The 24,016-nt window shown below is 43.4% G+C and overlaps 1 protein-coding gene across 1 annotated transcript in view; it reads left to right on the top strand.

Moving 5' to 3' along the window:
* LOC135050100 (zona pellucida sperm-binding protein 4-like) overlaps window positions 1-24,016 on the top strand; it is an 80,223-nt gene that overhangs the window by 43,547 nt on the left and 12,660 nt on the right. Inside the window, exon 10 of the mRNA XM_063956258.1 lies at window positions 19,345-19,420. Within this exon, the coding sequence (XP_063812328.1) occupies window positions 19,345-19,420 (76 nt within the window). The remainder of the gene's footprint in view (window positions 1-19,344; window positions 19,421-24,016) is intronic.

Genomic DNA, 24,016 nt, shown 5'->3' with positions numbered 1-24,016 from the left:
GAGATGAAATATGTAATTTACTCTTGGGTAGGTCGATTTAACAGCGTTTAAGATGTCCCTTTTGCCTAATCTTATGTAACTTTTTCAAACTCTACCTTTTTTAAATTTTCCCTAAGTGCAGCTCTATTTTGAGTAAATGTATTTGGAACAGATGTCCTCAGAGAATCACGTGGTTATATGATCATTCCTAAGAATCGCAGTGGGTTGGCCCTCCTGGAGTTAATGAAATGCTGGGAAGCGTGCCTACTTGCCCAGCTTCAGGAATGGTTTTGCCAGCCCATAATGAAATGCCGGATGTCCCTTAAGTTCTCACTGTTACGGTCTTCCTCTGGTGGACCTTTTGTAGATGCTCACACATATGCGACCTTCTGCTTTGCCCATGCTCTCTCTACAAAAGATTCTTTGTGTGTGACAAATTTGGTCTCGCTGGTCCCTGAGATATACCTCCCTACTATAGTTCTCTCTACAGGCCATTTCCAAACTCATTCCAGTTCTTAATATCTCTAATTTCACTTTCTCGGGGCATTACAACTATAGGCAATATGATGGATGGAGGAGTGCTTCTTTCATTCCCTCCATTACAAGCCCGCTATTCTCTCCACTCTAGGGATATATTTCAATACTACTAAATCAGTTACTGGTTCCGTAGTGACACGTGACTGGGCTTTCTAGGTTTACCCCCTAATGAAATACTGTCCCATTTCACTTTAGGAGGTAGCAGATGTAACCTTTCCTATTGGGGTTGTGTCCCTCTGAGATGTCTTTACAATTCCGTGGGGAACTAGATTTTGGCTGTCCTATATTGGATGCCCAGTGGGAGAAAATTTACATTACGTCCTATTGTATGTCTCGTTGTCTTAATCAAATACAGGAGAGATGCATAATTAATAGGTTATACCTCACTTCCAATAGATTGTGTAGAATTTGGTTTTCCTGCTCCAAATTCTGCTGGCGAGATTGCGGAGACGTAGGTCATGTCTTTCCTGTTTTTTGGATATGCCCTCTGCTCCGTAATTTCTGGGCGGACGTTTTCTCTTAAAGTCCTGGGTTTGACCTCTACTCTCCTTCTCCAATTCTAGCACTTCACCTTTATACTGCATCAGTGTTGCCCCATCAGCGGTATGTATTAGGCCATATTCTGATTGCTGCATGTGCTGCCGTAGCACCATGTTCGAAGCAACCTCCTCCTTACTTAAAGTAGTTCACAAAGTCCACTTTCATTTCACCATGGAAACTGCTTCTATTCCCTGCTCTACTCCAACCTCACTTGTGAAGTGGATGGCTTGGCATGAATATAGTACAGACAGTAAGGGTTCCAAATATTGACCAAATCTTCTGTGATAGACCCATTGCCATTTAGTTTAAAAGAAGCAGACTCTTCTTAATATGTTTATCTTATGTGGTCTGTACTACGTTTGTATAACTCTTTTGTTAACCATTTTGGATTCAGTGTTATATAATATAATATAATATAACATAAAAAAATATAGGGTTGGTATCGATATACCGGCGCCCCTCATACCGGTGGTCAGAATCCTGACTGCAGAATGCCGGCAACGGGACGAGCGCAAAAGAGCCCATTGCGGGCACGCTATTTATTCTCCCTACAGGGGTGTCGTGGACATTCCAAGTGGGAGAATAGATATCTGCAACCTGTCATCGGTATGCTGAGCGCCGGGAAATTAGATAGATAGATAGATATATATATATATATATATATATATATATATATATATATATATATATATATAATAATGGAAGGCGCAATGGTGAGTATAGAATTACAAGTTTTTACTGGCATCGGTATCGCTCACGTACATTTAAAGTAAAAGTTAACCAGCGCGATGTAGATCATCAGTGGAGCCTCCGGAAAACCGCACCAATGAACCCCGTCGCTCACAGGATAACAGCAGCCGCTAAATCCTTCTAGCCGCACGGACTTGAATCACAGACCACACACGCTGATACTTCAGACAATGGATCCTTGAACCTCGTCCTGCTGGCCACGCCCAACGCGTTTCGTCGTAAGACTTCGTCAGGGGGTGTGGCTAACGTCAATGTCCCATACAATTTATAGCAGACCGGCATAATTGACTTTAAGCAGCATTAATAATTGAATTACATCATATAAAATGCTAATAACATCAACAAACAACATACAATACTCTTAAAACATATATGTTATCCATAATAACAACACTGGCAGTTTTTATATAGTTTAAAATACATGAAAGATAAAATACACAAAAATAAAGATAAAATGACACTAATTACATCAATTAAGCATTTAAAATCACCTGAAAAGTAAAACCTCCGTTTCTATGTGGTTTTTTACTCCATCTATAATGTTTAGACACTATTATAAACAGGAACACAATGGAGCCAATGGCCCGACTACTATGCGTAAGAGTTAATAGCGTCTAAACAGCAAGTTTATAGTGCAGAAAATAGGTATTTAGTGTAGAAAAGGGGTAATGTCATAATTTTCATTCAGCCCAAAAGGGCTGATAGTATTGAGTGTATGTATCCAATACATTTCTCTCTTTCCCAATAATTTAGAGACATCACCTCCCCTATCATCTAATTCTACATGCTCAATAGCTTTAAAAGAAAAATTGCTGAGCAAACCCCCATTACAATTAAAAAAATGTCTAGGTACACTATGATCTTTCAATTTATTTGTAATACTCCTAGTATGCTCAAGTATACGAATTTTTAATTGTCTTTTAGTTTTTCCCACGTATCTTGCACCGCAAGAACACTCTAAAAGATAAATTACGGAGGTGGTCAGACAATTCATAAAACTTTTTATTTCCCAAGATTTTGATTTGGCACTATTCCAAATCCTCTTCCTATCTTTATCCATCAAGGGACATACCTTGCAATGATTGCATGGGAAACATCCTGTAATGCTGGTTTTACCTAACCATGTCTCACCTGGTGTATAGCTTAAATTACTTGGAGCTAATGAGTTTTTTAAGGATCTTGCTTTTTTGAATACTACTTGTGGGTATTTAGGTAACAGGTCTTTAAGAACAGGATCAAGTGCTAAAATGCCCCAGTGCTTTTGCAGAATCTTTTTAATATCATTACTTTTGGTATTATAAGTAGTAATAAAAGGCATAAAAGAGGAATCTCGTATATTACTTTTTTCTTTATAAACCAATAATTGTTTCCTATCTAGGCCATCAGCTCTTTCTTTACATTTAGTGACCAGTCCAGCTGGATACTGTTTCTCCAGAAACCTTTTTTCATAAAGTGCGGCTTGCTCATTAAATTTAACCTGCTCCCCACAATTTCTCTTTAGCCTCAGGAATTGCGAGTAAGGTATATTCGTTACCCACTTTTTCAAATGACAGCTCTTAAAGTGCACATAATTGTTGCTATCAACCTTCTTAACATATGTATAGGTATTGATGCTTTTCCCAGGGGTCCAGTCTGTTGAGTCAATCACCAAATCTAGAAACTCAATTTTGTTTTTTTGATAATTTGCTGTGAATTTCAGATTATAACGATTAATATTAAGAAAAACCATAAATCTGTTAAAATCATTCTCAGTCCCCTTCCAGATAATCAGTATATCATCTATATACCTATAAAAACTATGTATGAAATCTGAAAATGGATTATTATTAAAAATCACTTCTGACTCCCATTTTCCTAAATAAAGATTGGCGAAGCTCGGGGCATAAGGGGTCCCCATCGCACAACCGCACAGCTGGTTAAAAAAATGGCCCTGAAATGTAAAATAATTATTGTTAAGTACAAAACGTATACATTCAATTAGAAAGAGTCTCTGATCTTCACTTAGGGTTTCATCATTGCTCAGATAAAAGTAAATAGCTTCCAGTCCCTCTTTATGAGGAATACACGTATAAAGGGATTCTACATCAATAGTACACCAGCTATACTTGGGGTCCCAAACAATTAAATCAAGATTTCTTAAAACATGAGTAGAATCTTTGATGAAGGATTTTAAACCAAGTACATAATTTTTGATGTAAACATCAATAAATTGAGAGAATTTGGATGTTGCCGAGTCAATCCCAGCAATTATGGGTCGACCGGGGGGTTTTATCAGCCATTTAATCTCTTCTCTGCTTAAACAACCTTTCTTAAAACCATCTTCCAATAATATTATAATTAAGATGGCCGACAAGGGTGGAGGTGTGGTTATTTTGAATAGAACTGATTATTTGGAAGAGTCCTTTAGATTATTAGGTGATGAGATTACTTATACTAAATTAACCTCTGATCCTACTCAGAGAATTGTTGAAGATATTAGACTACTATTGGAAGATGGTTTAAAGAAAGGTTGTTTAAGCAGAGAAGAGATTAATTATATATATAATCCACATCCTAGACTTGCGATCTTTTACTACTTGCCAAAGATCCATAAACGGCTGATAAAACCCCCCGGTCGACCCATAATTGCTGGGATTGACTCGGCAACATCCAAATTATCTCAATTTATTGATGTTTACATCAAAAATTATGTACTTGGTTTAAAATCCTTCATCAAAGATTCTACTCATGTTTTAAGAAATCTTGATTTAATTGTTTGGGACCCCAAGTATAGCTGGTGTACTATTGATGTAGAATCCCTTTATACGTGTATTCCTCATAAAGAGGGACTGGAAGCTATTTACTTTTATCTGAGCAATGATGAAACCCTAAGTGAAGATCAGAGACTCTTTCTAATTGAATGTATACGTTTTGTACTTAACAATAATTATTTTACATTTCAGGGCCATTTTTTTAACCAGCTGTGCGGTTGTGCGATGGGGACCCCTTATGCCCCGAGCTTCGCCAATCTTTATTTAGGAAAATGGGAGTCAGAAGTGATTTTTAATAATAATCCATTTTCAGATTTCATACATAGTTTTTATAGGTATATAGATGATATACTGATTATCTGGAAGGGGACTGAGAATGATTTTAACAGATTTATGGTTTTTCTTAATATTAATCGTTATAATCTGAAATTCACAGCAAATTATCAAAAAAACAAAATTGAGTTTCTAGATTTGGTGATTGACTCAACAGACTGGACCCCTGGGAAAAGCATCAATACCTATACATATGTTAAGAAGGTTGATAGCAACAATTATGTGCACTTTAAGAGCTGTCATTTGAAAAAGTGGGTAACGAATATACCTTACTCGCAATTCCTGAGGCTAAAGAGAAATTGTGGGGAGCAGGTTAAATTTAATGAGCAAGCCGCACTTTATGAAAAAAGGTTTCTGGAGAAACAGTATCCAGCTGGACTGGTCACTAAATGTAAAGAAAGAGCTGATGGCCTAGATAGGAAACAATTATTGGTTTATAAAGAAAAAAGTAATATACGAGATTCCTCTTTTATGCCTTTTATTACTACTTATAATACCAAAAGTAATGATATTAAAAAGATTCTGCAAAAGCACTGGGGCATTTTAGCACTTGATCCTGTTCTTAAAGACCTGTTACCTAAATACCCACAAGTAGTATTCAAAAAAGCAAGATCCTTAAAAAACTCATTAGCTCCAAGTAATTTAAGCTATACACCAGGTGAGACATGGTTAGGTAAAACCAGCATTACAGGATGTTTCCCATGCAATCATTGCAAGGTATGTCCCTTGATGGATAAAGATAGGAAGAGGATTTGGAATAGTGCCAAATCAAAATCTTGGGAAATAAAAAGTTTTATGAATTGTCTGACCACCTCCGTAATTTATCTTTTAGAGTGTTCTTGCGGTGCAAGATACGTGGGAAAAACTAAAAGACAATTAAAAATTCGTATACTTGAGCATACTAGGAGTATTACAAATAAATTGAAAGATCATAGTGTACCTAGACATTTTTTTTATTGTAATGGGGGTTTGCTCAGCAATTTTTCTTTTAAAGCTATTGAGCATGTAGAATTAGATGATAGGGGAGGTGATGTCTCTAAATTATTGGGAAAGAGAGAAATGTATTGGATACATACACTCAATACTATCAGCCCTTTTGGGCTGAATGAAAATTATGACATTACCCCTTTTCTACACTAAATACCTATTTTCTGCACTATAAACTTGCTGTTTAGACGCTATTAACTCTTACGCATAGTAGTCGGGCCATTGGCTCCATTGTGTTCCTGTTTATAATAGTGTCTAAACATTATAGATGGAGTAAAAAACCACATAGAAACGGAGGTTTTACTTTTCAGGTGATTTTAAATGCTTAATTGATGTAATTAGTGTCATTTTATCTTTATTTTTGTGTATTTTATCTTTCATGTATTTTAAACTATATAAAAACTGCCAGTGTTGTTATTATGGATAACATATATGTTTTAAGAGTATTGTATGTTGTTTGTTGATGTTATTAGCATTTTATATGATGTAATTCAATTATTAATGCTGCTTAAAGTCAATTATGCCGGTCTGCTATAAATTGTATGGGACATTGACGTTAGCCACACCCCCTGACGAAGTCTTACGACGAAACGCGTTGGGCGTGGCCAGCAGGACGAGGTTCAAGGATCCATTGTCTGAAGTATCGGCGTGTGTGGTCTGTGATTCAAGTCCGTGCGGCTAGAAGGATTTAGCGGCTGCTGTTATCCTGTGAGCGACGGGGTTCATTGGTGCGGTTTTCCGGAGGCTCCACTGATGATCTACATCGCGCTGGTTAACTTTTACTTTAAATGTACGTGAGTGATACTGATGCCAGTAAAAACTTGTAATTCTATACTCACCATTGCGCCCTCCATTATTTCTTTTTTTCACATGTGCTGAGGAGTACGGGTTTAATCCTAGAGGAGGACTGCTGCAAAAGTACATTTGGACTGATATATATTTCAAAGACTTTGTGTGGGATTGCGCGACTTCTTGTCCATGTTTTATTTTAACCCACTGTCTGCTGCATTCTAGCATTTTTTAGTCTTGTTTATTTTTCCTGCTGGTTAATTTGTGTGTGGCTTATTAGTACTTATATTAATTGTTGATTTTATAAATGGATAATAGGCAGCGGAGATTTGAGGAATGCCATAAAATTTTTAGTGAGCATTTAGGTAATAATACCATCAGATCTAATAAAAAAGAAACTGACTGCAATTTAGATGAGATCTGTGCACAGATGGAAAAACTCCTAATTAAAGAAATTAAAATGAGCTGGGAGATAACAACACTGGAGCAATATTTAGAAGCTGATCGTATACCAAGAGGTTTACGTATCTTAAAGGCACCCACATTTGGTAATGAAAAAAAGTCCTTTACTGATGCTTGGTATGGCATTCTTGATAATTGTTCTAAAGATTTAGTTCGACTAATTATACAAGAGAGAAAGCATGAACTAAAGGAAGTTGATTTAGAAATAATTGAGATCAACAATGCCTAAATTGTACTATTACACCCTAAGGTTACGCTTACAAATAATGTCTGCTAAACAGGGTGATAGCTCCAAGGCTGATCCTGCATCAGGCAGTGCTGACGCCACGGATCACCCGGAGGAAAACATAGCAGCTGAGGGTCCAGGTACTGGGGGTTCTATACCCCACAGTCAGTCTGCAGCACTGGGGGCAAATCAAGACCCGCCATGGGCTACCTTCTCTAATTTACGGACTACGCTGGTAACTAGACTTGTGCCCCTTATGGGACCTCCTGTGCCATTACAGCCGCATATTATCCCTGCAGTTAATTCGCCATTTGCAGATACCCTGTCCTCTCAGTTACAGCAATTAAATCAGTCTGTGGCTAAACAAAATCCTAACCCTCGCCCGCCTAAGACCAAGGGGTCATCTAAACGGGCCATTACCTCCTCACAATCCACACTTGTGTTGGATACTTCATTCGCTGAAGATGGCGCTTACACTGACCTTTCAGACACTTATGCAGATGCTTCTGATGGGGAATCTCTGTCACAAATGGATGTTCCTGACCTCTTGGAGGCTATCAGGCTGATAATTCAAATTGATGACGACTTAGAGCCTCAAGCTACCGCTAAGAAACCAGATAAGTTTAAACGTCAGAAGGTTACTAAATTAGTTTTACCCCATTCTGACCACTTGATTGACATACAGCAGGAATCCTGGGAATTTCCAGGAAATAAATTTTCCCTGTCTAAAAAGATGCTAGCTCGTTATCCCCTCGCTGCAGAGTTAAGTTAAAAATTGTGAGTCCACCGGTGGTGGTGTTTCCCAAGTCTCGCGTCTGGTGGTGTCCTCTGCTCTGCCTGTCACTACCGTCACCTCACTGAAGGAACCGATGGATAAGCGTGTGGAGGATTGCTTGAAGTCCATTTACACTCTTGCAGGAGCTGTGTATAGGCCCACTATTGCAGCTTCTTGGGCGGCAAAAGCGATTGAAGCTTGGGTTCAGGAAGCTGAAGCGGAACTACCATCTGATTTTCCTGAATGCTAGACAATGTCTTTCATATATTACAGCCTCTCATTATATTCAGGAGGCGGCATCTGATGCAGGTGTCCTGGCGGCCAAAGTGTCTACTACGTCCATTCTGGCTCGCCGGATTCTCTGGTTGTGGTCCTGGTCCGTAGATCTGGATCCCTTTTAAAGGAAACATACTTTTTGGGGAAGATCTCAACAAGATTGTTCCTGACTTGGCATCAGCTAAGACTGCATGTCTGCCTAGAACTACTCCTTCGGCTCCGAAGGATAAGAGGACTTGTTCTTGTTACTTTCGACCGCCAGGTATAGCAAAGGGTCAGGCGTGCCCGAAAAAGGCTTGCACTTCCAAATCCACTAAGCCCAAACCTAAATGTGCCTGGGCTGCCTGTCAGCCTGCTTCCAAAACAGACAAGCCTGCTGCATGACGGGGCGGGCCTCCCTCTGGGGGATCCCAGGGTGGGAGGCCGACTTCTATGGTTTGCCCAGGTGTGGTTACAGACCACTTCGGACGCCTGGGTAAGAAGTTGTCAGTCACGGATACGCCATCTCTTTCAAGAAACGTCCCTCTCGCCAGTTTTGCTCAACAAACATTCATTCAGATCAGGTAAAAGAAAAACTCTATTTGGTGGTACAATCTCTCCTGGATACAGGAGTGATAGTGCCAGTGCCCCTGGCTCAGAGAGGCAGGGGGTACTATTCAATGCTGTTCCTAGTCCCGAAACCAAATGGGTCCTCTCGGCCCATTCTCAACCTCAAGTCTTTGAACAAATTTGTGAAAGTTTCCAAATTCCGTATGGAAACACTTCGTTATTCTAGCTTTGGAACCCAAGTACTATATGGTATCCCTGGACATACAGGATGCTTACCTGCATATTCTTATTTCCATGTCGCATCAGCAATACCTGAGGTTTGCTATTGGCAACCTACATTTTCAATTCCAGGCCTTACCTTTTTGGTCTAACCATGGCTCCACAAATTTTCAGCAAGGTCATGACGGCTCTCCTCCGCCGTCAGGGCATCAGGATCCTGCCGTATCTGGACGACATTTTGATCCTGGCAAACTCACCAGAGGTTCTCCTTTGTCATCTGGAACTGACTGTCCAATTCCTACAAGCCCACGGGTGGTTCATCAACTGGAAGAAATCCTCCCTGGTCTCTGCTCAGAGCATGGTGCACCTGGGGGTGTTGTTGTTGTTGTTGTTGTTGTTGTTGTTTTTTGTCTCCGGAGAAGGTCACTTTCTATCCCGCCCACGTGTGTCGATACACTCGGCAATGCAAGTACTGGGCCTCACGGTGTCCGCTTTCGACATGGTAGAGTACGTTCTATTTCACTCCCGCCCTCTCTAGAGGTTAATTCTTTCCAAATGGGATGGCCTGCCTCACCGGATCAGGACTCGCATGATCTCCTTGACTCCGGAGGTTCGCCTGTCACTGACCTGGTGGCTACAGGACTAGCAATTGAGCAGGGGTCGTCCCTTATGGATCTCCAACTGGGTCCTTCTGACGACTGATGCCAGTCTTCGGGTTGGGGCACGGTGTTGGAGCAACACTCTCTTCAGGGTTGGTGGACCAGGGAGGAATCTCTCCTCCTGATAAACATTCTGGAATTGTGGGCAGCGTTCAATGCATTGACACTAGCCCTGCCTCTGGTACAGAACAAGCCTGATCAAGTACAGTCAGACAACGCCACCACAGTGGCGTACATAAATCATTATGGTGGCACTCGAAGCCGCATGGCAATGAGGGAAGTGTCGAGGATATTTCAATGGGTGGAATGCCATCTGTAAGTCATATCGGAAGTGTTCATTCCGGGAGTCCTCAACTGGGAAACGGACTTCCTCAGTCGTCAGGATGTACACGCCGGAGAGTGGAGTCTTCATTCGGAAGTCTTTCAACTTCTAGTGGACAAGTGGGGCCAACCAGACGTAGACCTGATGGCGTCTCGACACAATCACAAGGTTCCTGATTCGGAGCAAGGACAAGGGATCCTCAAGCATCGTTCGTGAACGCACTGGCAATTCCATGGAACTTTCGGCTGCCATACGTGTTCCCTCCGGTGTCACTCCTGCCCAGGGTAATACGGAAGTTCAAGCAAGAGGAGGAATACTACTTCTAATCGCTCCGGCGTGGCCCAGATGGCATTGGTTCTCAGACCTGCAGGGTCTCTCGATAGTGTCCTCTTCTGCTTCCGCAGCCCCCAGACCTCCTTGTTCAGGGCCCTTGTGTCTACCAGGAACTGGCCCGACTGGCTTTGACAGCGTGACTCTTGAAGCTTCCGTTCTGAGGGCCAAAGGGTTTTCTGAGGCGGTTATTCCAACTATGTTGAAGGCCAGTAAGCCAGCTTTTGTTCTGGTTTATTATAGGGTCTGGAATTCTTACTTCAGATGGTGTGCTGCTTTGAATTCTGATGCATTCAAGTTCAGTACTGCCAAACTTTTGGCTTTCCTACAACAGGGCCTGGACTTAGGCCTTTGTCTGGCCTCCCTCAAGGTTCATATTTCTGCCTTGTCGATATGGTTTCAGAGAAATTGCGACTCTGCCTGATGTTCATATATTCACTCAGGGTGTTTTACGGTTTCAACCTCCCTATGTTCCTCCTGTGGCTCCTTGGGATTTGTCGGTTGTTCTGAACGCCTTACAAGAGTCTCCGTTTGAACCTCTTGAGTCTGTGGACCTTAAATGGCTTACTCTTAAGGTCCTGTTTTTGCTGGCTATTGCCTCTGCTAGACAGACAGGTTTCAGACTTGGGTTGGGCACCTTTTTCTGATTTTTCACCGTGACCGGGCAGTTCTTAGAACTCGCCCTGGTTATCTGCCTAAGGTGGAGTCGTCTTTCCACCTTAATCAAGAGATTGTGGTTCTGGACTTTACCTCTCCAGGTTTATGCTCCAGAGAGGTCTTTGGATGTGGTACGTACTCTCTGTATTTATGTGAAAAGAACATTTTCGCTTAGAGAACAAAGAGAATCAGATCTCCTTTTTTTTTTTTTTTTTTTTTTTTTTTTTTTTTTTTTGGTTTTCACAAACGTGGCTGGCCTGCTAATAAGCAGACCTTGGCCAGATGCATTAGAATGGTGATTGCACATGCTTATGTACAGGCTGGACTTCCAGCTCCTGCTACCATCAAAGCCCATTCTACTCGGTCTGTTGGACCTTCTTGGGTGGCCCGCCGTGGTGTGACCCTTGAACAATTGTGCAAGGCGGCTACGTGGTCCTCGATGAACAAGTTCATCAGGTTCTATGCATTTGATACTTCCGCCTCCCAGGATGCTTCCTTTGGACGCGGGGTTCTTGTGACCGCTACAGTGCGTCCCCTCCCATGAGGAACTGCTTTAGGACATCCCCGATGTTGTTCCCTGTGGAATACAGTGTACCCCGCTGCAGAAAAGGAGATTTATGGTAAGAACTTACCTTTGTTAAATCTCGTTCTGCAAGGTACACTGAATTCCACGGGGCGCCCACCCTGACGCACTTAGCTTCTTTGGGCTTGTATGGCATTAGCCGCTGGTACCTTCTCCTGTCGTGAAAATGTGGTTCGCTGTGGCCACTAACTGTTATCATCTCTTTTACCTGCTACTGCATTGGACTGGTTAAAAAAACTGAGCTCCTTTCCATGGAGGCGGGGTTATAGAGGAGGCGGTGCAAGGCATCAAGGCATCCTGGGAACAGTCAAAGCTTTAGCCTGTTGGTGCCTCGGTTCAAGATCCAACTCAACACCCCAATGTTATTCCCTGTGGAATCCAGTGTACCTCGCAGAAAGAGATTTAACAAAGGTAAGTTTTCACCATAAAGCTCCATATTATATATATATATATATATATATATATATATATATATATATATATATATATATATACACACATACATACATACATACATACATACATACATACATACATACATACATACATACATATATATATATATATATATATATATATATATATATACATACATACATACATACATACATACATACATACAGTATCTCCACTATGTGGAAAAGGCAGCACTCTCCAGATTAAATTTTCAAAAATCAAAAAAGTGGATATTTATATAAAGTCTATCTCACAGTTTCCAGGAAATGTCCAATGTTTCGGTCCACACCTGGACCTTTTTCAACGTATACAGCAACAAAACATCCAGTACAGCAGTGTAGCATAAGTCAAATGAAGTAGGGAAACTGGAGCACCGAATGGGCCTCACAGGCCCCTTTTATATACCCTGGAAATGGTGCCATTCCCGCCTCCAATGTCACTGGAGGCGTGGTGGAACGCAAACATCACTTCCGGTAACACCGGAAGTGCGTCGCGCTGTATTGACAAAACATACATGCTCTTTAAATGTCGAACTACTTGTCTTTATGTACCCATGGTGTGGAGCAGAATGCTCAAAAGTACCTGGAGCCCAAGGGGGAGCTACTCATGGTAGCACCCTCGCGCCGGGGCCAGGTGATGTGTCTGGCAGAACGCATGCTGAGACGCAGGCGTCACTTCCGGTATTGACCGGAAGTGAGCCGCGCTAGCAGCCGGACAGTGGGGTTTAACTTATCTTTACAGAATAGGGCATCATAAGGGGACATGTATTGGTTACACAACAGAGGGTGATGTATTAAAGTGACGCCACTTACATTGAGCTAAAGAAAAGACATAGTGAACCGCAGACGTTACTTCTGGTGATACCGGAAGTGGGCTGCGTCATACTAGGTGTAGCAAGAGTAAATGTCCAAATTGCATTTACTTCTTATAGGCAGTGGGCTTAGAGATCCATATGTGTTTACCCATTAATAATGGGTCTACCAGTGGGGTTAATATGGATAGGGTATATATAGAGACCTGTGAGATCACTTCAGGATAAACGTGTGTATAGTGCTATAGCAGAAAAGTGCAAATAATTACAAGAGTGATGTTAAACTAATCATACTAAACATACTGAAAACATAATGTGTGTCCACAAGGGTACAAAGAATGGGATATTAATGAACATTAAGGTTCAAGGTTATTTCAAAAAAATTGACAACTGATTATTTTCATTCATACCCCTAGGGGCAATAGTGTCCAATCTGTAGATCCATGAACTTTCTCTCTTCTTGAGCAGCAGGGTACGGTCTCCCCCTCGAGGTGGTGGGGGTATCCAGTCTATAAGCTTCGATCTGAGGTCCGATACCTGATGTCGTGTAGTCATGAAATGCCGAGCTACTGGCAATGTAGCTGTGCCAGTTGTGATTGCTTGGTGGATGGAGGTTCTGTGGTTGGCCATTCAGAGATAGGATTACATATAATGGAAGAACAATGGCGGCACTCTGGAGACTTTGTTCAAAAAAGTGAAAAAATCAGTGCAGTTTAATCAACGTTTCAGGGGTACTGGCCCCCGTCTTCAGGATACACTCACAAAGTGACACAGTGCAAAACAGACTTTTAAATGACTTACCAAGCGCGCGTCCTGCCGCCCGCTCCACGCCGCTGCCGACTTCCGGACTCAGCGCTTCCTGTCCCAGGATCCGGTCACCTGACCTGACGCGAGCTCCCAAAACCGTCATGCAGGGGCGGGAGGAAGCGTTGCTATGGAGAGCGCTATCAACAAAACAAACATGACATGATTAAAATTGTGCACAAAGGACAAATAACAGACATCAAGTGCATTATTTGATATACTGACAGTGTAAAGTGCTTAAACTTATATTAAAACATACATATCTGTGCTGAATACAGCTATTGCTAAATCAAGTTAAAAAAAACTTTTACCAGTGTATAAATGAACTATACCAATAAAAATATATAAAAAATAGCCGATGTTGATGGAATATGGAGCCAATATAGTTGACTTATAACTTACAATAAGACCTACTTCCTCTGTACCTGGCAGTAAACCTAATTTAAAGCAAATGTATCAGTAAACTTACTCATTTGAGTACAGCGTGGTCTATTACTATTTTGCCTATCTAATATAATAATTAATAAACGTGATGGCTTAACTCCAAGGTGTGTATACCACAATGTTGGCAAATCACAGATAGCTCAACCTATTAAGGGCATAATGTGATGTGTTATGTTATGTCATAGGACGCGAGACAGATTATACTGTACTAACTTGCTGTTGAAGAGGGACCATTATAAAAAGTTACCCATGCCAAGGGACTCATTTGAGCCCTCTAGGACTCAGTGTATCCAGAGTTAAGATCCATCTTGTTTCTAATTGTAGGAGTCGTCTGGCTCTGTCTCCCCCTCTGATGGAAAATGGTACCTGGTCTATAATGCGGTATCTTAATGATGCCAGGGGGTGTTTGGCCAGAGCAAAATGCCCCGCTACTGGTTGTTCACTTGTGCCTGTCTGTAAGGCTGCCCTGATAGATGATCTGTGTTGGGTCATCCTAACTTTAAATGTGCACTCCGTCTTGCCAACATAATGTTGGCCGCATGGACATGATAAGTACACCACAAATTTAGAATTGCAGGTGTAGGCAGCTTTGAGATTATTTTTTTTTTGCCTGTATATGGATGCTTAAAAGAATCCCCTGGTACAAGAAAGTTGCAGGTGGTGCATCCGCACCTATAGCAACCCTTCCTAGACCCCAAGAAACTTCTCAGTTTCCTTTTTTGTCGAGACATCAGTCTTGACAACCATGCTTCTAATATTTCTGCTATGTGTGTAGCTGGGCATAAACTTTGTGTCTTTGAGCATCCATAACTCATGGTCCGTCTTATTAATGGACCATAACTCTTTGGCTTTTTTACCCGTATGTTTACTGGTAGTGTTGTACTGGTTGACCCAGGGAAATCTTTTCCCTTTTTCTTTGGTCTCCTGGATCTTCAGGAGTTCACCTCTGGGTATTCTCGTGGCCTTGTCTCGAGCCTGTTGTAACAGACCATTGGGATAACCCCGATCTTTAAATTTACGAATCATCTCATCCAACTGCTGATCCCGGACCTCTGTCACTATTTTTATAATGGTCCTTCTTCAACAGCAGCTTAGTATAGTATAATCTGTCTCGCGTCCTATGACATAACATAACACATCACATTATGCCCTTAATAGGTTGAGCTATCTGATTTGCCAACATTGTGGTATACACACCTTGGAGTTAAGCCATCACGTTTATTAATTATTATATTAGATAGGCAAAATAGTAATAGACCACGCTGTACTCAAATGAGTAAGTTTACTGATACATTTGCTTTAAATTAGGTTTACTGCCAGGTACAGAGGAAGTAGGTCTTATTGTAAGTTATAAGTCCACTATATTGGCTCCATATTCCATCAACATCGGCTATTTTTTATATATTTTTATTGGTATAGTTCATTTATACACTGGTAGAAGTTTTTTCACTTGATTTAGCAATAGCTGTATTCAGCACAGATATGTATGTTTTAATATAAGTTTAAGCACTTTACACTCTGTCAGTATATCAAATAATGCACTTGATGTCCGTTATTTGTCCTTTGTGCACAATTTTAATCATGTCATGTTTGTTTTGTTGATAACGCTCTCCATAGCAACGCTTCCTCCCACCCCTGCATGACGGCTCTGGGAGCTTGCATCAGGTCAGGTGACCGGATCCTGGGACAGGAAGCGCTGAGTCCGGAAGTCGGCAGCGGCGTGGAGCGGGCGGCAGGACGCGTGCTTGGTAAGTCATTTAAAAGTCTGTTGTTTTGCACTGTGTCACTTTGTGAGTGTATCCTGAAGACGGGGGCCAGTACCCCCGAAACGTTGATTAAACTGCACTGATTTTTTCACTTTTTTGAACAAAGTCTCCAGAGTGCCGCCATTGTTCTTCCATTATATTCCGAATCCACTCATCACTAATATATATATTTTGTAATATATGCGTATGTGACTCCTGTATCCCTTTTCTTGTACTCCTACCCTTTCATTTTTCTGTAACCCCTTCCCTTGGTAAATAAGTCAATTAACATTACATTCTATACAGAGGTGTAGCTAGGTGCCATGGTGCCTGGAGCAAGGGTATGTTTCGGCGCCCACTCTCCTGTACTGACTTAGGTACACGTTACATTTGAAAATAAAAAATATTTAAAAATCCTAAATTGATGACCGGGCCGGTTCTAGACCTTGTGGCTCTCAGGGCGAAGGTTTCCTTTGGGCGCCCCCATGTTTAAAATAGGGGCGCGCAGCAAAAATATAGGGGCATGGCTTCATGGAGAAGGTGCGTGGCCACAGCATAGTACCAATTCAGATGTCACCTTACTGTATTGTCTGCTATTCACATTACACCGCCCAGTATTGTCCGTTATTCACATTACACCAATCAGTAGTACCCCTTATACACTTTACGGCACACAGTAGAGCCCCTATACACATTACACAACACAGTAGAGCCCCCTATACACATTACACAACACAGTAGAGCCGCTTACACATGTTATGCTGCAGTAGAGCCGCTTATACATGTTACTCTGCAGCTTATAATGCAGAGAGAGGTGCTGCTGCAGCAGCTGGCACAGAGAGAGGTGCTGCAGCAGCCGGGGCAGAAAGGTGCTGCAGCCGAGGTGACAGAGTGATGTAGCAGGAAAGAAATAACCCTGCTGCACAGCTACAAGCAGACAATGAGACATATAAAGAGGGTGGGCAGAGCTCCGGCATGTGCCAGCTGTCAGTGTTTCCTGCTGTCGCCTCTGACCTGTCCTGTTCCCTACCTAGTCTCAGAGTCCGAGTCTGTGTGCGCCCCTCTGCTTTTTCTCCTCCTGCTATGCGGCTGTCTGTACAGCGGCCTGCGGTATATTGGGCAGAGTAAGGGGGGGGGGGCAGGTGGTGGCGCGCCCTCTAACTTTTCCGGAGCTCGAGCTCCACTGGAGCCACCCTCGCTGCACCCCTGATTCTATACTGCACATCTTACTGTGATTGTAATTTACCAATGTAACGGAAAAGAAGATAATGAGATTGAAGTTGGCTTCCAAGCATTAGGGGAGATATAATGTAGGCCCCCTCCCCTTTGTAGGGCTAACATGGTCACTACATCTGCCCCTGGCAGACTGCCAGCAGTGCTAACTAGTGATGCATATTAGATGGGGAATTAGGTGATAATCCTACACAGATGGATTCTATTATTTAGCCATTTCTAGAAAAACATGCCAAGATTGACTACTTGACTGCATTACTTGCTAAAAAGGAAAATAAAAATAAAACATTTTGGGACATTAACAAATTAAATAAAAAAATGATCAAATTATGCTAATTAGAGCTGTTTGACCCTTATTTGATATAATTGTGTTTAAAAAATGTTAAAGCTTCCATAAGCAGCTGCAGGTGTCTCTGGCAAGGTATGATGCGACTACATCAGGCAACTACCTAAGCAATCGTTTTCTGGCTGTGGAACTAAAAGGTGCAGCATTCCCTGGCTGGTTGGCCATGCTAGGACACCATTTTACAATAGCGATGAAAGCCTCAATATCTCTCATTATGCGGTCTATTACAAAACCCAAGTTAAACCTCTATAGCAGTGTTTCTCAAACTCTGTTCTTCTGGAACTATAACCGTGCATGTTCAAAGGTGTCCTCAAGAATAATTAGTACTACCTGTAGATATACTGTGTTAGGTAGATCATACATCAACAATTGCAAAAATGTATACACCGATACAGCATGAATTTCCTCAGTTTAACAGTTCTCCAATACAACATAATGCATCCATACATTGCAGATAATTTACAGTGATTTGCAGATCATTTTCATCTAAAGATCGGATCTGTGCATCATGAAAGTGCCCATGCATCAACTCAAAGGGTTGTCCTTTTACTAGTCACATGTAAAGCTAAGATTGCTCTGTTGTCTGTAAAATGGCTGGCATACAGTTGCAATCTACAGTCCCGAATGGTCTGCAAGATCCAACATGCTGTACAAGCTGATTCACAGATTCTGATCATTTTGTTTTTGTCTGATCAGCAAACCCCATACATCAATGATTTCTAAACACAATCCTCTACAGAATGCTTAGTTAGCCTAACTGATTGTTGCTGTATGGGCACCAAAAGTGAATTAATACACCTGTACGCCAGGTAGATAAGGAAAACATGCAATGTTAGGGCTGTGTTTGAGAAACACTGGTCTATAGTCTTAAGCAGAGGCGGATTGGCCATAGGGCTTACAGGGAAGATTCCCGGTGGGCCGACGCACCCTTGGGGCCTGTTTTGTTTGAGGACATGTGGTCCTTTTTATAGACATAATGAATAAGATGCAAAATAATTTGCATATATGAAAATGACTTTGCCACTTAGCCTGTGATTGCAGATGATCTAGTGTATGCTCTGTCTGCCTGCTTGGCTGACATATAAGATTGAGTGAATAGTGATTGGGATACGGTTGGTGTAATAAGCAAAAAAATATATCTTTCTAAAGAATGATATAGTTTCCTAAATTCTGAAGGTGTATCATATAATGTGCTCATAATTAATTTTATTTCTTTTTAACTTTCCCCCTTGATGCTGGTCATGCCCACTATCTGGAAAGTCTTGGGGGGTGGGAGGGTGCTGCTGCCATGGCCCATGGCTAGACCTTACACCTCTGGTGCTGCCCATGTGGGGCCACTAGTACAAATTTTTCCAGGGCTTTTTGTTCCCAATCCGCCCCTGGTCTTAAGTAACAGCATGAAAAAGTATCTGGAATTGGGAATGAAAACAAAATGTGTGCCCTCTATTTTATTTAATAATTTCTATATAAAATCCTTGTTCTATGCTTCTGAGAGCTATGTGCTTTCTAAAATCAGCTAGTTGTGCTGCAATTCTAAAGGGCCCCATACACTAGAATATGTCTGAGGCGATTTCCTTTGAACTTTCCTGGGAGTGGTTCCATACGATTTGCATACGCTATATAGCATGCGATCCCAGCCATACCTGCAGGAACCGACCTATCACAAGTGCAGCACTAACGACAATATATTGTACCGAATTGGGCTGAAGTCGGGCATAATCATTCTAGTGTATGGGGCCCTTAACTCTTCTTATTGAATTTTTTTTTTTTTTCTTCCAACAGGTATATTTTCACTGCCGTGCCTCTGCATGCCCTCATGATGCGCTGGAGCCCTGTATATCGCTGTGCCAGCAAGGAAGTAAGACTAAAGAACTGATCTTTATGTAGCTCATTGTGGGGATGATTGTGATTTTATTATGTTGTAGGACTGTCACGCTTTCCCAATTGCCTGGAACAAAGCCTATGAAATGTCAGATGACCCATTTGCAGACCTGAAGAAAGTACTTCTGAATTATTTATTATAAATGTTTCTGCTGCAGGGTACACTGGGCTCCACAAGGAAATACATAGGGGTGTAGAGTAGGATCTTGATCTGAGGCACCAACAGGCTCAAAAGCTTTGACTGTTCCCAAAATGCATAGCTCCGCCTTCTCTATAACCCCACCTCCCTGCACAGGAGCTCAGTTTTGTAGTTTGTGCCGCAGATAGCAGGCACATAACAGAGGGGCTGCTCTGGGCAGCCATAAGAAGAGCTTTTTGAGAAGAAAATTGAGGACTTCAAGGGCTGCAGCAGTGTGTACATGTCTAGTGACATTCACTGCTGCAGCTCCATCTCTCCCCAGCGGTGCTGTACACTCCCAAGCCCTGGTTGCCGGGTAACTACAGCAGGAGGCTCCGGTTTTCTTCTAAAGCCAGGCACACACGACTGGGGCACTCCGGGATCGCGTGGCCGCGCTTCGGGAGGTGGTGAGTTGGTCCCGCTCGCGGGACCCGTACTTTATCGCGATCCGGTGCGGTCAGTGGGAGGGGGGCCACGCGCGCTGGCGGTGGACACTGTGGCAGTACAGGCAATCCCACTAGATCACCAGGGCATGGGTGCAGGTCAGGGTTTCTCTTAAAACCGTTTTACTAGTAGCCCACAGTACCCGGTGGCTTTGCCAGCAGGGGGATCAGGCTTAGACCTGGAGCCCCTCCCCCAGCCCCAGGGCACCATTTCCAGCAAATGTTCCCGCCCTGGAGCTGCATATCTGTCTCTCCCTCACTCCCGGTCAGTGTTTGGGCGCCATTTCTCTCAGCTACACTGTTCCTGGGACTGCTTGGGCAAATCCTCCTGTGTAAAGCCGCCTGGTTGTCAGTGCTGTGACTTTTTAAATGACACTTAAGTATTCTACATGTCTATTAGACAGTGTTAGTTAAGAAAGAGTGCATTTAGTCAGGGTTCTCTGGTACAAGTACCCTGTGATATACATCCAGTTCTTACTGTGCAGTGTTACATCTATTGACCACATAGCTATATAAGCTGGTCCAGTGCAGTATTATTGTTAGTAATAACCTCTGCATTGTTTACATGTGACTATATGTGTGTGCATTAGCTTGCTGAGTGGTTTCCATTTCGTGTCTCTCACTCAACTTGCTATCCCTATATTCTATAACCTGAGGGGGCTTGGTGCGTCAGGTTTTATAATTATATAGGATTTTCACAAGATATACTCTAATATGTATTTTTCTCTGTGATTTTGGTCACCATATCTCTCCTGTATCTCTGCTTGTGCTGACTACAATGCGCAGGGGTTTGGGTAAGAGGTATTGTGCTGCTGCCAATTGTACTGTGTTACCTGATACTGCAAGTTATATCATGTCTGCTTCTGAAGGTAACTGTTCTGGGGCTGAACACACTGCCAGTGTTGCTGAAGCCACAGACCCCTATGAGGAGACTATAGCAGCTGTGGGCTCTGGTTCTGGGGGATCCTTGCCCCCCAGTGGGACTGTGGCAACGGGGGTACATAATGACCCACCGTGGGCTACTTTCTCCACGCTTCTACATACGCTAGTTACTAAACTAACGCACCCTATGGGACCTCCTATGCCGGTGCAACCGTATGTGGTCCCCGCAGCTAACTCGCCTTGGGCGGACAATTTATCTGCTCAATTGAAGAAGTTGAACCAGTCCTTGACTACTAAAAAGTCTGACCCTCGCTCGCCTAAGACCAAGGGGTCCTCTAAGCTCTTATCTCCTCACAATCCACTGCTGTTACTGACACCTCGTCTGATGAAGATGGCGCTTACACTGACCCCACAGATTCTGACACAGATACTGCTCATGGGGAGGGTAGTTCACATGTGAATGTTCCTGATATTTTGGAGGCTATTAAGTTAATTTTACAGATTACGGATGATCCCAAGCCATCCGCCCCTCCTAAGAAACCAGATAGGTTCAAGCGTCAGAAGGTGATTAAACAAGTTTTACCTCACTCTGACCACCTAGTAAATATACATCAGGAACCCTGGGTTAACCCGGGAAAGAAGTTTGTGCCTCAAAAGAAGATGCTGGCTCGCTATCCCCTCACGCCAGAGCTGTCTAAAAATTGGGAAACGCCTCCTCCAGTGGCTAGGATGGTGGTTTCCTCAGCTCTACCTGTCACCACCGTCACGTCTCTAAAAGAGCCTACGGATAAACGTGTGGAGGGTTGTCTGAAAGCGATTTACACCCTCACGGGTGCTGCACAAAGGCCCACTATTGCAGCAACATGGGCTGCAGAGGCTATTGAAGCATGGGCCTTGGAGTTAGAAGCTGAAACCTCTTCTGACCATGCTAGACAATGGTTGTCATATATTGTCACAGCTTCTCACTATATTAAAGAGGCGGCTTCTGATGCCGGTATCCTAGCAGCCAAGGCCTCTACTGCATCAGTCCTGGCTCGCCGGATATTGTGGCTGAGATCCTGGTCTGTGGATCTGGACTCTAGAAAAACCCTGGAGGTACTCCCTTTGAAGGGAGATATTCTGTTTGGGGAGGACTTAAATAAGATAGTGGCTGATTTGGAAACTGCCTGTCTGCCAAGTACCACTCCTTCTGTGTCGAAGGCTAAAGGTACTTCCTTTCGCCCCTTTCATCCTTCAGGTAAAGCAAAAGGTCAGGCGTACAACAAGCAGGCCCACACTTCCAAACCTGGTAAGCCGAAGCCCAAAAGAGCCTGGGCTGCCCGTCAGCCAGCTTCCAAGACCAATAAGCATGCCGCATGACAGGGCAGGCCTCCCCCTGGGGGATCCCAGGGTGGGGGGCCGGCTTCTAGGGTATACCCAGGAATGGTTGAAGACCACTTCAGATGCCTGGGTACGGGAAGTCGTCACTCGGGGTCCTCCCAGCCCATTCTCAACCTCAAGGCATTGAACAGGTTTGTGAAAGTTTCCAAGTTCCGTATGGAAACCCTTCGCTCTATAGTTCTGGCCTTGGAACCTGGGGACTACATGGTCTCCCTGGACATACAGGATGCTTACCTGCATATTCCTGTAGCAGTGTCACATCAGCAATACCTGAAGTTTGCGATTGGCAACCTCCATTACCAGTTTCGGGCGTTACATTTTGGTTTAACTACGGTTCCGCGGTGATGGCGGTGGTACTCCGCCATCAAGGGGTCAGGATACTGCCGTATCTGGACAACTTGTTAATCCTGGCAAATTCCCCAGAAATTCTCCTACGTCCTCTGGATAGGACTGTCCAGTTTCTACAAGCCCACGGGTGGCTCATCAACTGGAAGAAATCCTCCCTGGTCCCTGCTCAGAGCATGGTGCACCTGGGAGCGCTATTGGACACTCAGAACCAGCAGTTGTTCTTGTCTCAGGAGAAAGTCCTGAAGCTTCAGGACAGGATTCGTTGCTTCCTTTCTCGTCCGCAAGTGTCGATACATTCGGCGATGCAGGTGCTGGGCCTCATGGTATCAGCATTCTACATGGTGGAGTATGCTCAATTTCATTCTCGCCCCCTCCAGAGGCTGATTCTAGCCAAGTGGGATGGCCTGCCTCACCGGATCAGGTCTCACATGATCTCATTGACTCCGGAGGTCCGTCTGTCGCTGCACTGGTGGCTCCAGGACCAACGATTGTGCAGGAGCCGTCCCTTCTGGATATCCAACTGGGTCCTGTTGACGACAGATGCCAGTCTCCAGAGGTTCTGGAGCAACACTCCCTTTAGGGTTGGTGGACCAAGAAGGAATCTCTCCTCTCGGTCAACATTCTGGAATTGCGGGCTGTCTTCAATGCATTGAACCTGGCCCAGCATTTAATTCAGAACCGTCTTGTTCAAGTACAGTCGGACAACGTCACCACAGTGGCTTACATAAATCATCAAGGCGGCACTCGAAGCTGTTTGGCAATGAAGGAAGTCTCACGGATTCTACATTGGGCGGAACGCCATCTACCGGCCATATCGGCAATATTCATTCCGAGAGTCCTGAATTGGGAAGCGGACTTTCTCAGTCATCAGGACATACATGCCGGAGAGAGGGGACTCCATCCAGAAGTGTTTCAACTCCTAGTCGAAAAGTTGGGCCTTCCAGACGTAGATCTGATGGCGTCTCGACACAATCACAAGGTTCCGGTCTTCGGAGCAAGGACAAGGGATCCTCAAGCAGCATTCATGGATGCGCTGGCAGTGCCGTGGAGGTTTCGGCTGCCGTACGTGTTCCCTCCGGTGTCACTCCTGCCCAGGGTAATTCAGAAGTTCAAGCAAGAAAGAGGAATTATGTTTCTCATAGCTCCAGCGTGGCCCAGACGGCACTGGTTCTCAGACCTGCAAGGCCTATCGTCAGAGCGTCTAATTCTACTTCCACAACGCCCAGACCTCCTCGTTCAGGGCCCCTGTGTCTAGCAGGATCTAGCCCGGCTGTCTTTGACGGCGTGGCTCTTGAAGCTTCCGTCTTGAGGGCTAAAGGGTTTTCTGAGGCGGTCATTCAAA

This window comes from Pseudophryne corroboree, chromosome 2 (assembly GCF_028390025.1).
Source record: "Pseudophryne corroboree isolate aPseCor3 chromosome 2, aPseCor3.hap2, whole genome shotgun sequence".
Taxonomy (NCBI): Eukaryota; Metazoa; Chordata; class Amphibia; order Anura; family Myobatrachidae; genus Pseudophryne; species Pseudophryne corroboree.
Note: the sequence above shows the minus strand (reverse complement) of the source record. Positions and strands in the feature narration are given on the sequence as shown.